The sequence below is a fragment of the Trachinotus anak genome, unplaced genomic scaffold (genome assembly GCF_046630095.1).
Source record: "Trachinotus anak isolate AG129_WGS33_773 ecotype Australia unplaced genomic scaffold, CSIRO_AGI_Tana_v1 ptg000021l, whole genome shotgun sequence".
Lineage (NCBI taxonomy): Eukaryota > Metazoa > Chordata > Actinopteri > Carangiformes > Carangidae > Trachinotus > Trachinotus anak.
In genome coordinates, this window is record NW_027273872.1 from 1,134,460 (window position 1) to 1,150,646 (window position 16,187).

At 43.5% G+C, this 16,187-nt stretch overlaps 2 protein-coding genes across 5 annotated transcripts; one reads left to right on the forward strand and one right to left on the reverse strand.

The window, feature by feature from the left end:
• Positions 1 to 426: 426 nt before the first annotated feature.
• ints5 (integrator complex subunit 5) lies at positions 427 to 6,330 on the reverse strand. Its single transcript, XM_071457637.1, has 4 exons — positions 6,073 to 6,330; positions 4,141 to 4,393; positions 1,978 to 3,954; positions 427 to 1,658 (listed from the first exon to the last, which is right to left on the reverse strand). The coding sequence occupies exons 1-4, from the start codon at positions 6,147 to 6,149 to the stop codon at positions 939 to 941; spliced, it is 3,027 nt and encodes a 1,008-aa protein (XP_071313738.1). The 5' UTR covers positions 6,150 to 6,330; the 3' UTR covers positions 427 to 938.
• Positions 6,331 to 6,881: 551 nt separating this feature from the next.
• Positions 6,882 to 12,012, forward strand: LOC139605822 (phospholipase A and acyltransferase 3-like). 4 transcript variants are annotated; one of them, XM_071457639.1, is made up of 5 exons: positions 6,882 to 7,015; positions 7,907 to 7,971; positions 8,271 to 8,379; positions 8,617 to 8,885; positions 11,334 to 12,012. In XM_071457639.1, the coding sequence occupies exons 2-5, from the start codon at positions 7,957 to 7,959 to the stop codon at positions 11,454 to 11,456; spliced, it is 516 nt and encodes a 171-aa protein (XP_071313740.1). In that variant the 5' UTR covers positions 6,882 to 7,015; positions 7,907 to 7,956; the 3' UTR covers positions 11,457 to 12,012. The 4 variants fall into 4 exon arrangements, with proteins under 4 accessions (XP_071313740.1, XP_071313742.1, XP_071313743.1 ...); XM_071457641.1 differs by having other exon boundaries at positions 6,893 to 7,026; positions 7,917 to 7,971; XM_071457642.1 differs by having other exon boundaries at positions 6,997 to 7,015; positions 7,917 to 7,971.
• The last annotated feature ends 4,175 nt before the right edge of the window (positions 12,013 to 16,187 follow it).

Sequence of the window (16,187 nt, forward strand, 5' to 3'; positions counted from 1 at the left end):
GTTGTATGTTTCCACCAACCAGGCAAAGTTGCAGGAAATATGGTCACAATCTCCCCCTCCTGAGGTCCAGCATGGAATAATAGCCAGATGTGATTTTACAGAACACTATGATGTCACAGTGAAGTTGACATTTGACCCTTTGGATATAAAATGTCATCAATGTATTTTATCCTTATAGACATTTGAGTTAAACTGCATCATAATTAGCGTACACAAGTTCTGTGAGGTCACAGAGACTTTGACCTTTGACCAACAAATTGTAATCAGTCCATCCTCGAGTCCTGCGTCCATGAGAATGGGAAGGACAGACAACCCAAAAACATAACTGCAGCTCTGACTCTCAGCACAAAAATGTTGGAAACCACTGGTTTAAGGATTTAAGGATGTAAAGAACGAGGTAATAAGACTTTGTGGTGGTCACCTGGTGGTCACCTGAATCACCTGTGATGATACATTTCAGCATCAACAAGGACGTTCAGTTCAAGACACGAGCTGGGACCCAATGAGGATTTATTTTGTATAGTGGTTGAAATAACAGTTTGTGAATATGACAAGAGATGTGAAAATTATAAAAAAACATTCTAGAAAAGATCAGTAAAGTTATGTTGTATTTCTGAACTGAAATGATTTATTAAGGCTACATTAACACAACATACATGTTTGCAATTTCTTTCGTCCCATTGTCCTTCCTACAGAAACAACCTGTTAGAAAAGTTGAAAAATATGGTACAAACAGTTCACACACACACACACACACACACACACACACACACACACACACACACACACACACACACACACACACACACACACACACAACTTGTATGAAACTGTAGTACAGTGATAGTAACTTTGCAGTCCACTCTCAGAACAATGTAACACAGTATTACATCTATTTTACTGCATCTATTTATTCCCTCCCCACAGTTCACTGCCCTTCAGAGCTGGAACCGCCAGCACAGGTGTCCCAGTCTATCTATGTTTTTATGCAGGACGCTGTGAATCGGTGCCACATATCTTGCCACGTCACCGTCCCGAGAGAAATCCCTGCAGAACAGGCCCTTCTCTGAGCTGAAGACAAACTTCTGGGGCATTGGTCCATTGCCCCTCACATACTCCCACACAGCCAGGAGCAGCAGCCTCACCTCAAAGGGAGTGAGGTGGGGGAAGGCTTCATGGACATTGGCCAGCACAGGAGGCAGGAGCTGGCCTTCTCCCATGCATGACACCAGGAGGCAGGAGGCCTGGAGGTGCCACGGGGAGTCTGTGGATGACATCTCACGGGACGCCTCCCAGTGGGCCAGCAGAGTGGCCAGGAGGCCTCTGAGCACAGCGGAGCAGTAGCAGAGAGCCGGGCGTCCGGCGGCCACCACCTGAAGCAGAGGGAAAAGTACCGGATGGGCCTCAAAGCAACGTCGAATGTGGATGTCTCGCTCCACCGTGGTGCGGGCGTGCTCTTCTGGGGGCCAGGACAGCTCCCCGTTGGCCACATCTGGACAGACGTTTTCCACCAGTGTGACTGCTACAACCTTGGCTGCCTCTGCATTGATGGGCGGTGGCTCGTCAGGGTCAGATGGTGGTCGTGAGCCGTTGATGGAGCCATTGAGACCAGAGGAGCTGCAACACTGGACTACGACAGCCAGCAGAGTCTGGACGTTCTACAGAGAGAAGACAGTGATGGTGACACACTGAAATATATTCAGTCTTTTCTGCTGCAGCACATCAAACACAAAGAACATATAATCACACTTACTACACAAAGTCTTCTGTTTTTGATCTGTTTTTGAGATAATACTCACATGCAGAAATAAATGTTCCTATGAAATGTTTGCTAGAAAATTTTGTCTCAAGCTCAAACAGATTGAAAAGACAATGTTCAATCAGTGCACATGGGCCACTTCATACAGAAAATAACTTCCCTAATCGGTATTTACCTACATTTCGGTCCAACTACAGAATTTAGATTTTCCAGCTCACCTGGATGACCCCAGACGGGTCAGGCAGCTGTGTGATGGTGCGGATCTTCAGCCCCTTGCCGATCACCCCGGCATGAAACACAGACCACACACTTCCAGAAAAGTTGACGGTGGTGCCGAACCGACAGTTGATGTCCAGCAGGGAGGCTCCAAGATCAGGGGACACAGAGGGGGAAGGCACCGGGGCACCAGACATGTCTGCGATCTGCCCTCCAAACAGGTCAGCGTTGCCTTTGTGAAGCGCTCCCTCAACCAGCTGCTGAAGCACTGCCTTGAGAGTGAGCGGAGAGTATGCCGCAAAACGGGACAGGAGCAGGACTGAATAGTTCACCGCCTCGCCTGCCTGTCCCCCATCTCTTCCCATCTTCCCCCCTTCTCCTCTCCTCCGCAGCGCCAGAAAGAAATGAGTGACAGCAGCACGGGAAAGCAGAAGCAGGTGTGCTGGGGAGGAGGTGCGAGGGAGGGGGCTACAGGACAGGAGGCGCACTGTGGCATGAGATACAGCCGGGTCACCGTGGAGAAGGAGCGGGCCAAAATCATGGAGGTGTCCTGAGACCGCTGAGCCCACCTGGATGGCCATTGAGGACTGAGCGCCCGCTGAGCCTCGTCTCTCTTCATCCTGACTCTGGATGGCTGCGGCCAGGTTAAGCAGTAGTTGTCTCAGCTGTCGGGGCCCCAGGGTGTGTGTATGGATCTGGGCCACACAGCGAGCCACAGCAGCAGGAATGAGTCCCACCATGCAGGAGGAGAGTGTGGTGTGAAGCTGCCAGGCCAGAGCCAGCTCCTCTGGGTTGCGGGCCTGGGTGAGTAGCTGGCAGAGGGCCTCGGTGGCCACGCTGGGACCCCCATACACTGAGAGCAGACACAGAAGCTGGTGAAGCCAGAGGTGACGTTTTCTCTCCAGTCGTAGCGTCTCGGCACAGAGCTCACCCACATGAGACTGCAGCTCCTCCAAGAAGGGGATGACCCGCTGGGGCTGAGAGGAAGCAGAGTGATGAGGATTTCCTTCAACTCCATCTGAGCGGTTGAAGACCAGCTTGTGGAGATGCAGAAGCAGCATCTGGAGGAGGCGGTCACAACCTTCTCTGACTCCTTCATGAGGTGAGGGTGTTGGACCAGAGATGATGACAGAGGCTGGGGTTGCAGTGTCTGCCAGGAAACGGAGGACGCGGGGCCCTCCTGAAGGACTCTGGCTAATGAGATGGACAGCAAGGCCCAGCATGTTATCCAGTTCCTCTCTGGGGAGGCCCTGCAGCAAGGCCTGCAGCTGGAGCAGGACAGGGGGGCGTAATAGCTCTACCAGCTCTGCAGACACAGCACCAAAGAGGTTGGGGGACATTGCAGCTAGCTGTAGCAGAAATGGTACAGCAGCTCGACGAAGCTGAGGGGAACTCTCCCAGGAGGTGGAGGATGAAGTGGGAGAGAGAGGACTTGATGGACTCAGGCTCTCCTGAAACATCCTGAGCAGCTCCTTCCTGATGCTGTCAGAGTGGTGCACCGCAAGGTGTCCGAGGATTCCCACCACCGAGCCAATCTTGGGCACTCTGTTGCCTTTATCCACTCCCATCACCATCAGCCCTTGGTCCTTGGCGCCATGAGAGCAGAAGTCCTTGAGTCCACATGCCAAGACTCGGCTGATGATAGTACCTGGGAAGGCAGACCCAATGTGGGCCACCACCCAGTCAAAATGCGGGGAATGTTGAACTGAGGTGTCCAACAGCGCATCCACACAGGCATCAGGGCACCAGGCCAGCATGGCGGCCAAACACTGGGAGTAGGCCTCCATGAGGGACCGAGTGGCAGCACAAGACATCCAGAGCTGGAGCAGCTCGTTGAGGCTGGAGGAGTGGGGCGCCACCCTGCGCCCAGCGTGCTTGCTGCTCAGCTGGCCCAACAAGTCCACAGCCCAGGCGGATACCAGGGGGGCCCAGGCCCGGGGGTTGAGTCGGATGAACTCTGATAGCACAGCATGGACCTCCTATTGACCAACAGAAATAATTAAAACCATTTCCTGAGGAATTTAACCGACCAGTGATTTAGACACTTTATATGACACTGGGCTATACAAATACACTTCAGTTGATTTGGTGATGTATATCCTCAATGAAGACTTAATGAAAACGGCCTGTAATGTTCATATCTTTATTAATATTTTCATTCCCACCTGTATGATGTCCTCCAGGTTAGAGCTGACCCCGGAGCTGGCATCCCCCTCTGTCTCAAGGTTGTGCAGGAAGGCGGAGACATGCTCATCATACACGCCCCTCAGATGCTCCAGCACCGCCCCTCGACAGGCTGGGACAGAGCGCAGCAACCGCACAGCACAGCGGGCGTGTTCCCGGACACTTAGCTTCCGGCCCTGAACGGTGTCAACGCCACTGATGAAGGACTTGATCTCCTGAGACAGTTCCTGGGCACTAGAGGAGAGGGGTGGACAGGATGAAATGATTTAGCATCTATGAGCAGAAAATGATGAGGAAAAGGAGCAAGAAAAAAGAGGTGTATGCCTGTATGTGTGTAAGAGGGGAAGGTTCAATTCAAACTGCCCATAAAGATGTATTTCTACATCACCTCAACAAGAAAGAGAAACATATTTTCAAGTTGCAACTAACCATTGTTGTTATTATCAATTATTTTATCAATTAATCATTTAAAAAGTAGTGAAAGACTCAAAGACCCACAACCTCCCGAAGCCCAAAGTGATGTCTTTAAACTGCTTGTTTGTTTTGTTGACCAACTGCCCAAAACCAAAGAATATTTCATTTACTGTGATACATAATAAAGAAAAGCTACAAATCATTTTATATGAGAAGCTGGAACCAACAAATATGTTGTTTTTTTGGACTATATCAGCTTTTCAGTCATTAACATTTTTTTGACTATAAAAATAGTTGTATATGCATATTAATCTTCTTTCAATTGCTAAATAAATTAATCATTGTAGCTCTAATATATGTATATTAGTCCTAAAACCATTAGTTGATTAATCAATCACAGAAAATAAATCCTCAACAGTCTGGTGACTGATCAATTATTTATAAGCAAAAATAATCTATACAGAGATTCTGTACACAGCTTTCAAATATCAGATTTGAATGCTTTTCTCTGGTTTGTATCTTTATTTTTAGGTTCTGGGTTATAAGTTGGTTAAAGCAAACAATGGAATGATGTCACTGTGACACTAAGGTAGGTATTTCTCCATATTTTTAAACAAAAAGAGGAAGAAGAAGAAGAGAGGGGCAGCGACTAAAATCTCTCTTTTTCTTAATTAACTGACTAATCTCTGAGTACAAAATTTGTCAGAAAATACTTTAAACTGCTAATCACAATTTTAAGTGATCACAATAAAAACATTTTCATGTTGAAGTGTTTTGATTACTATCAGATTTGGGCTACAACCAAAAAAAGTTTCATTTACTGTCATACATGATGAAGACAAGCAGCAAATTCTCACATTTAAGAAGAATATTTGGCATTTTTGATTGATTAAAAAAAAGATGATTAAAATATGTTTTGATCAAGTGATAAAAATTTAATTTAATTGATTAAATGACTAATCTGCAGCTCTATATCACATGTGACAAAGAAAAACAACACATTGTCTTAACTGAGAAGCTGGAACTAGGTGATGTTTGGCATTTTTGGATGAATGGATTTAATCATCAACAGATAATAATTATGTGTGGATGAGCTAATCATTTTAGCTCTATAATCTTTTAATCAATAATTATCATTGATTATAATAATTATTAACTGAAATAATAACTAGTAGTACTATTAATTAACATTAACATTGTTAATCATACGTTATTTTTTCTTAGTAGTTGCACTAAAGCCCTTAAATATATTCAATTAAAATGTCATATAAATAAAAAACACTGAATATTTGCTGGTTACTGTTTTACAAATACGTGCTTTGCTCATTTCCTCAGTGTGTATGTTGTCAGTCCAGTCGCTGTCTTCATGAGCTGCCTCTACAGAACAATGTAGTGACATACAGGAGTCTGAGCCGCTGTTGTCTGCACAGTTAAGTGAAATATAAAACATTAAACACGGACTGACCAGACTCCGGGTCCGACCGTCCCGCTCCACTCACCTCGGGGCAGTCTGCGGGCTGAGAGTGTGAGAGCTCGGCATCGCTGTCGGCGGACTCCCGTCAAACACCACAGACATCTTTCAGCATGAAAGCGTCACATCAAGTTCCCCTCTCGGCTAATGTGGCCTCCACCTGGACGATAAGGACAGTTCCTGGTTATTTTTCTGTACAATTTCAGGACACAAATACAGCGAAAGGGCGCTGCGCGGCCGGAAGCTGTTCTTCTTCTTCGCTACGAAAAAGACCGCGGACACAGACAGATGACGTCACTGGCGACATCTAGTGGCGCTGCCTGGGAGAGTGACGTAAGGTCCTGTGGGTGTTTACCAGGTGGAGGGATGACAGGTGAACTGCACGTGGTCTAATGCAGCAAAGGTGCAATAAATCCTCCAGCTGGAAGCTCATAATGTTGTTGTTGTTGTTGTTGTTGTTGTTGTTGTTGTTGTTGTTGTTGCTGTTGTTTTATAAAGTGCTTCAGAGAAGTGTCTATTCAGCTTCATGAACATTTTAGGCTGCAATTTATGTTGCTGTTTAACTACATGGCAATTTAGTGACACCTGTTTATATCATCATCGTATATAATACAACGCAGCTCAACAGCAGCACAAGCTAAATATGTTTCAACAAGAAAGTAGCAGATTTATTGCAAAACTATTGCATCAGGCCGTATTTAGCAAGTTGTACAATGTGCTGTACCTGCAAACTAAATGTACTATTATTTTTTATTAGTAGTACTAGTAGTAGTAGTAGTAATAGTAGTAGTAGTAGTAGTGGCAGCAGTAGTAGTATTTTGAAATTTGCATGATGCTTTTATTGTGAAGGTCACGGGCCCTAGCGGTTACAGAGAGCAATGATCAGCTGATCGGTCACGACTGAATTTTGACGTTAGGGTCTTTGGTGACGACCCCGCTCCCACTCGACCCTACGGACCTCCCCGTCAGCGGTAAGCAGAGAGTCCGGCGGTCGGTGTCCCGCCGGGCCGGGGCTGGGCTCCGGGGGCTGCGCCGGTTCAAAGGTGCGACGTTGGTGCAGTAAACAGCCGAGGACGAGCTCAGCTGCTCCGCTGTGTCGCTGGTTCTGGTCGCGAAACTTTGAAACGGAATTGATCTCACGCTGAGCCGCGGACAGGCGCATTATCCGGTGCATCTCCAAAACCAGACTTCCTTCCACATTCTCAAATCTTATCGATCAGGGACATTTTCACAGTGAATAATCGATATAAACTCTGCGGTTAGTTATGTACACTGAGCTCAGCTGATGCCGTCAGTTAACTGTCCTGTTGTGAATTCTGCCTTCATGAGGGTGATAATGTTGAGTTTTTGTTGGAGTAGTTTTTGGGAGGATTCAAACCATTTCAGAGGCTGCGGATTGTTCCTATTATTTTCCTGCCTCATTTACATCAGTGCATGTTGGCTGAATAACAGCAGAAGTTAAACCTGCCGAAAACGAAAAACGAAAACGACTCTGTGCATGGTCAAAAACGTTCGTTAAAACGTTTTTCAATGCAAATATAGTTGTTTTCAATGAAATGTTTCAGTGCCAATTTTTGCTTTTCCAGGTACAGGTTTTGTTTTCAATTGCAAAATTTAATTTCCGTGCCAAAATCTGAAGTCCCTGTCCTGGCTCCTGAATAAATATAAAATAAATAAATAAATAAATGAATGAATCTGTAAAATGCTTCTGAACTAACAAATAAATGAGCAACCATAGCTAAACACACACAGATACCTTATCACCAAAGAGGCTATGACATTTAAATTGTATATCACTGTATCTCATGTTGTGTGTTAATATTTTGTCTAGAAAATAATAATAATAATAATTTTTCCTCGAGGTGCTGAAAGTCAAACCAGTCCAGGATTTACAGACAGAAGAGACACTGAAATGGCCCCGACTCTGGTGAGGAAATTATTGCTTATTCTGAAGGTGGAAATTCAGACTGTAATGTGTTTTTTGTTGTTGAGGTTGTTTAAAGTTCTTGGGACCTGTTAAAGTATTTCTGAGTCATTATGCACTGGATAAGTTTTATAGTGTGAATGTGTGTCCAACATACGATGGTTTTACAGCATATAATTCAGTTACATTTAAAAGTCTTATCATTGTGAAACCCTGATTATGTCAGAGAGTCCAGGTCAAATGTGCTGTAGTTGTTGCTAAAAACAGTCTGTTGCATTTTGTTCTGTCTCCAATCATCCAAGTATGATGAGAAACCAGAGCCTGGGGACCTGATCGAAATCTTCCGTGGCTCCTACCAGCACTGGGCTGTGTACATTGGTGATGGCTTCGTTGTTCACTTGGCACCACCCTGTGAGTCATGGCACACAACCATCTGGTCTGTGACACCCAAAAACTGAACCAGTCCCAGTCTGGAACAAAAGGCACCTTCATCTGACAGCACACATTCACACCAGAATATCATCAGATTATTTTACTGGTCAAACTGGTTAAAATTTCATTAACCTTTCAGAAAATACACAACATGTTGCTGTATTTAGTGCATGCAAATGATGTCTGTTTATCTCTGTCATTCGTTTTCATTGATAGCTGAGGTCGCGGGTGCAGGCTCCAACAGTATGATGTCTGTCCTAAGTGACAAGGCTATGGTCAAGAAAGAGGGGCTGTGGGATGTGGTGGGAACCAACAAGTGGAAAATAAACAACGGCCTGGATGAGAAGTACCAGCCCCTCCCAGTTTGTGACATTGTGAAGGGGGCCCGTGAGCTGGTGGGCAAGGAGCTGCCATACTGCGTCCTCAGGGGGAACTGTGAGCACTTCGCTAATGAGCTGCGCTACGGCAAGGCGGAGTCCCGGCAGGTAGATCGAGACATGTTGGTCTTTTACATGCCAGACATTTTTCATGGACCAGGGGACTGGGTGCAGTCAGTGTGATCAGACTTGTGTAAATAAGTGTTGAGGACACTTAAATTCAAATGTATCTATAGAGCTGATCTGGGATTTGTAGAACAAGGCACAACATGAATATAAAAAACACAGATCTCCCACTAAACTCTTCAACTCCTCAGCTCCAGAAGGGTTTTGAAGGGGAAATGACTCCCATAAAGGAATGTAGAACCTTTGGACAACTGAGGAGGTGAGAGGAAGTCTGCAAAGGGATTCAGACTGTGCACTGCTTCATCTTTGAGAAAGACATTTGTAAAAAGTTTGAAGTTTTATCTTTGATGAAGCATGCTGGCTGTGGTTTCATCCACAGTGGTAAGAAAAAGTGAGTGAACCCTTTGGAATTATCTTCATTTATGTATAAATTTGTCACCATGGTCAGATCTTCATCTAAAATACAACATGGACAAACAATCTTGGTCTTAGCCATATTAAAAATATCATTCAAACATCCGCAGAGTCGGAAATTATCCAACATGGAGTCTAATTAATGAAACAAGATTGGAAGTCTGAGTTAGAGCTATTTTGCTGTTCACAAGAAACATCTGCTGATGTGAACCATGCTTTGCAAAAGAGAGATTTCAGATGACTCACGATCAAGAACTGCTGATTTGCATAAAGCTGAAATGGCTGCAAGGTAATCAGCGTTTAGATATTCATCAGTCCACAGCCAAACTGTCTAAACGTCTATAGACCAGATCCAAACAGAGTGCACGGACAGTGTGCGGTCAAAGTGCAAGATTCAGGACATAGTTGAAAACTGTTGTAGATCTGTTGTTAATAACTGACACTGACCTACAGTATTTTAATACAGCTGAATTTACAATGAACAAATAAAGTATTTTAATAGAGTTTAATTTCCAAAAAAGTTGTCATCTTTACATATATTTCTGTTGCTGACAACAGAGCAAGTATGAAATAGTGACTGAAACTCGGCTCATTACATGTTGACCAGCAGTCGACCAAGCTGCTCAACAAAAAGTCTCAAAAGCTAATGACAAATGTGCTAAGTTGGTAACTTGCAGGCCAGCTGAGCTGTGGTGTAACTTCATGATACAGCCAAGTGTCATGTGGCTGACTGATGGTGTCACTTGAGCATCAACTCCATCAGTCACTCACTCAGTCAGTCAGTTATAGGGCCGGCCTGCTGTGTGGTCATAATGTGGCTGCCCACCTGCAGAAGCTCAGCAGAAGCTGGGTGATGCAGCAGGACAATGATCCCAGACATCAAAGTAAATCTACTACAGACAGACTTCAGACATAGAAAATCCACCTTTTAGAGTGACCCAGTCTGAGCCCGGGCCTTAATCTAGTGGAAAAGCTGTGCGATGACCTGAAGAGAGCCGCTCACACCAGACATCCTGAGAATATGTCTGAGCTGACGCAGTTCTGAGGGAAGAACGGTCCCGAACTCCTGCTCAACATTATGCAGTTCTGATCTGCAGCTACTGGAGGAGCTGGTTTCAGGTTATTTCTACCAAAGGAGGTTCTACCAGTTATTCAAGTCCAAGGGTTCAATTACTTTTCCACCAGTGAATGTTTAATGTCTATGTTCAATAAAGACGCATAAGATCAGCACTAGTCCAGTACAACAGGACTCTTCTCCAACTCTTGACCAAAGGTTTGGTGAACGAAGCCTGTTGAACTGTAGAGGAGTTTGCTACGTATTTTAACTTTGTGAGTTTGGTTTGGTTTTGTTTGGCTTAGAAATATTTCTGTCTGTGACTCAGTACACAACATTGCGATAAGATTTTTTCTGGGTGTGTCCAAATATGCACCGAAGTTGGCTATGGAGGAAAGGCTGACAGAAGATATTTGGCTCTTAGTCAAAAGCCGTGTACATTTTTCTATAGCTGCGGGTTTGGTGAGGCATTTTTGGAAAAGATCTGAATTTGAAAATAAGAAATAGATCAACATTTGCAAATATTATATATTAGAATTACCCCCTTCAGGAAACATGGTCACAGTCTACCCCTCCTGAGTTCCAGCATTGAAAAGTGGCCAGAAGTGATTTAGCAGAATATTTAATATAATTTCATTTTATTCTGTTAGTTAGACTTTTGTGTTGAAATGTGTCAAAATTAGCATGAATTTGTGAGTTATGACCAAAAACCTGTTTTCTGAGGTCACAGTGACCTTTGACCACCAAATTCTACTCAGTTCATCCTTGAGCCCAACTGAGTGTTTACGCCACATTTGTTGCTGTTGTGGATGCATAAAAAAAATCTTAGTGGTACAACGAACATGAACTTTAAAAAAGCCCTGATATGCAAGTGATACAATTCCCTGAGTTTTGAATGTCAAGAAAACTCAGCTCAGCACATCCCTGCGCTCCTACTGAAAGATGTGTGTTTCTCTCTGTAGGTGCGTAAGGCGGGAGAAGCCGTCATGGTCGCAGGCCTGGCAGCAGCGGTGGGTCTGGGCATCGTGGCTCTGGCAGGAGCTCTGTTTGGAGGCAGCAAGAAAGAAGACAAGAACAAACAGTGAACAAAGTCCTGAGTCACTGGCTCGATTAACACGTCACCAGCAAAGCCTAACTCGTGCTGATCATGATCAGTCTCAGTCACAGATAACAGTTACTGACTAATTAGACGTCATTCTGTCCCTCATGCCTTTTTAGTTTGAAAAATATTTTTCTGACTTTTTAAAATTTCTACAGATGGCATAAGCACAACAAATGGGATTTCCACTAATGAAGGTACCGAGATGTAATATGTTAAAATGTTTTATTAACACATCTTGAAAATGGCTGAAGATATTTTTTTAATTGTGAAGCGTACAAGCTTTGTGGGGGTGGGGGTGGGGTCTTTTCTACTGATTTATAATTATTTTCATCCTGAAAAGTTTGAAACAATGATGACATAGTTTTGGGTTTTTGAATGAAATCTAAATGGTGACTGTTGTTAGCCAGTATTAGCTATTAGCTATTAGCTATCTAACAAAAACAACTGACAACATCTCACAGTAAAGCCATATAAAGTTACACCACTTTGTCGTTTAATTGTTTTCAAATGATTTTGAATAAAAAAATAATTTGTGTGAATCGTGATGTTAGTCTGTCGCTCTGAAGCAGCACTCACTGCAACAATATAAAAATAATCCCCCACATGTAGAAGTTCTGCATTCTAAAGTTTACCAATGAAAAAGTACATGAGTGTTACCAACAAAATATTACTGATGGTCTTTATTATTATTTGCATGAACCAGTGTGCTGAACCACTACAGAGCCCGTTCATTCCCACTTATTTCAGACGGCTGTGTAGTGTCTTTGCTCACCGGTCTCCCCAGTGCGTCAGGATGTTGCACAAAATCCCCCACATTCACAAGCAGGTCTCAAAAATCCTTTGGTTTCTGATTGTACAGCGCGCTGCCATATTGTTTGTTTTCATTACAGCAGATTAAAATAGAACCCATTTCTATGTTTACCTGACATTGTACAACTGCAGTAAAGAATGATGACATCTAGTAGCATAGCATTCTGATGAATTAACTCATTATCAGAACGTACAAAACAACATCCTTCAACATCTGTTACTGGGCTTTCTGTCATTAAAGCCTCAGAGCTTAGACTTCAGACAGACTAAGGAACAGAAACATCCTCTGTACAGTTCAACAGCACCACAAATATTGTATCTGTGTTTTTGAGTACAGTGAAAAATGTTACATATAGTCGATTTAACACTAAATCTACTGTCACAACCTGGCTCAGGGTTGGACAAAGGAGGGAAGACCACCCATGAGTTACAACTAAAAATTAAAGCTGCTAGCAGCGTCGGTCGGGCCCTTGCACCCCTGGACCCCTGGCACCAGGGTAGGGCGGCGCAGCAGGCCGTGCAAATCAGCCTGGCAAAGCAGCCACACATCACAGGGGTCGTTAGACAACGTGTCACAGGGTTAGATTCCCTACGTTTACTGCATGGCGGCCTCCAGGATGCGCCGCCTGTTTATTTGCATTCTTAATCACCTCCACTGCTTAGAGACGGACACCACGCAACAAGCAGACATTATGTGTCTGAGTCCATTCAAAAACTGTCTGAAACATTTTTATTACAAACTTACTATAACCTTCATGCAGGGCAGTTGATTGCAGGACTACATTGTATTAGACTTCATCAGTTTTAGCTGGTTTTAGTGGATTTTGGTTCTGTCCTCAGGAAATGATCCACCTGGTAGCCAAAAGAGGCTCTTTAACGTAATAGTAAGAGATTATTTCATAATCAGACGTCATTATAATGACCATGGAACATGTTTTACCCCTCACCTTTTAAAATGACACATGTTTACACGGAGTGCATTTTAACTGACTTTTCACTTTTATCAGACAACACATTTATACAGTGACTTTACTCAGTGAAATGTCTCATCAGCAACCTCAGTTTGTGGTCCTTCGTGTTGACTTGCTGCAGTACAGCCAGAGACACTGAATGTGGTGTGTGTGTGTGTGTGTGTGTGTGTGTGTGTGTGTGTGTGTGTGTGGTGGCTGCGTAATGTCTTGGTTTCCTGTCAGTGTTCATGTTATCATATCGCCTGTGCCACATGGGTCAGTCATACGTCTCTTGCTCTGCGGTTGCTTTGCAGAAACAGAAGGAGACCTGTTGATAGTCACTTTGGCATCATAGCAGTAATAACACGTAGATTGCCGTCATCTGTTGACCTTTTTAAATTTTCACTCCATTTTAATATACCCTGTAAATTATAGCCTACTCAGTAAAGCAATATTCTAGTGTTTTTTAGTTTTATTTTATTACGCTATAGGTTTTATTAAGTGCAATACTGTTGTGTCCTTTGCCTGTTTCAGTTTGAAGTGATCAGGAGTAGGTCTCCAAATTTCACTGTATATTTTGTTCAGTGACAATAAAGGTTTGTATTCTGCAGCCAGACACCATCAAATAACAGTATGTTATGTGTGTGTTTATCGGGAGTAGAACACACAATGAAAATCTCATGTAGATCAAATAGTGATTCTGACTCCATGTTAGTGAGCAGATGTCTGCAGTGTCAGACCGCCATTAAACATGTGACATTTCAGGAAGATTGGACTATACAGAGTAAAGTTCAGGCCAGAGAAGGCAATACATTTTTCCATGCAGTTCTTCAATGTGCCGACACATTGGAGCCAGAGACCTTGTAACTGGAGACACAGAGGACGAGAACTGCAGAACCTGCTCCATTATCTCTGTCATAGGGCACATTGTGAAAATGTCATGTTCCACTGCAGCCACAGCGTTCGACAGAGACTCAACATTTTCACAGGGACAATTCATCAAGGTGTAAAGCATCACCTCAGCAAATATGGGGCCGATTGGACAATCTAAACAGGAATACAGGCAACTTCCTGTTTGCACGCCATCACGGGCAATTGGTTCCATGAAATCTGAAAATGTTCACAATCTCACATTGTAAAGGTCTTAAGATGAGATTCACAAAAGGTAATAACCGTCTGATCAAATCTGTGGAAGAAGTTTGTTAAAATAACTTCCTGTTTCATGGCAAAACATCAAAATGCTGCACACCACCACAGATGTACCATGACTCCTCAGTTTCACAGTGAAGCTTCTTCAAGGTGTGAAGCATCATCTCACCTTCGGTGGAGCCAATTAGACAAAGTCTGTTGGAGCAGCAGGTCACTTCCTGTTGCAAGATTCGTGTCTTCCGCATTGTCAAGTTCTGATGTACTTTTTCATCACATTTGAGGAGGTTTCTAATCAACCTGCTAGGAGAAGCACATCAAAATGTCAAGCATGATACTTCCTGTTGCTGTTAGGGAACGCTGTGAGTACAACTGAATCTGAGCGTATAGATCTGTTCGTGTCGAGACTCTTATCAAACACAGAAACTTTGAGGCATTTTGGACGATGCATGCCAGAGCTACAGCGATTTTTCATGGAAATTCAATCAATTTCAATCATCGAAATTCACCACACAGCCGCAGGCGGGTCCTCCAAAGAAAACTCTAGAGCTCCGCTATTTATCACTGCAATGGTCTTAAGATGACATACACCAAAAGAGAGGTTGATCCGCTCAATTCTCTAGGAGGAGTTCGTTCAAGTATGAGACCCGCAAGTCGCAAAAACGGGGCCAAAATTGCAAATTCAATTCAAAATGGTGGACTTCCTGTTGGTTTTAGAGTATGGGTCCAAGAGACTTTTTGGTGCGTCTCAGTGTGCTACACATGCCTACCAATTTTTATGCATGAAGGTGAAACACACAGGAGGGGCAAAATTTTTTTAATTTTCTAGGTGGCACTGTCGAGCAATTTTACCACACCCATGTGCAAAACCCCTGAAATAATGAAATTTTGAGCGTGGGAAAGGCCCAGAAAATAAATCAATAAACAATAAACACCACCCAGATTCCAAAAGGAGTAGCACCTGCCCCGTACTGAACGTGCTCTATATCGTAGTCGTATTTTTCCTTTCTTTTTTAGCATTTGTGTAGCAGATGCAGAACTAAAGGTTTGTGCATATCAGTGCATCAGCCGACATTGTTTCCACTGATCAGCTGAAAACTCTGTATTTTCTTTTGATATTCAGTCTATTGTAGAGACAGGTATTTTGAGTGATTTATTTTTTTATGAACCTGTGGCGTCATAAGCAGCTCAGAGGAATCATTACACATGTCACTTTCAGTTTATATGGACAGAAAACTTGAGCAACAATTTTCAACTTTTATGATCAAAGAGTAAAACCACCAAGAACAGATGCTCACGGAGCGTGGACTATCCAAGAGAGGGGGCAGAATTTTAGATTTGGTAGCAGCTCACAGATTCATCATTGGTTTCCACCACCGCTCAGTCAATTCCACAAACACACAGCTGAGTTTTAACAGATTTAATACAAAGGGATGAGGGATTTGAGCCACTTGCATTTACAGAATTGAAATTAATCAGGACTAGTAGCAAACTGGTGGGACTACAAGCTGATTGCAAAAGTGTGTTATAGCTTAACCTTCACTGCACACATGTTAATACACCACAAGCATACTAGAAAAAAGGGTTAACATGGGGTTAATGAGATTTTGCAGGTGTGTGTGTGAGCAATAGTTCAACTAAAACAGAAAGCGAAAGACAACTTGTGACTCATAAAGAAAATCATTCCAAGGATGAATGAAGTTTACTTTCTGTTTACCTCTCGCAGTACGTTATCACAGAGCCTGTATTCTGTCTCACAACATTTCTCTCAGACCAGTAGAAAGTATTTGGAAAGTTCCAACTTTTGT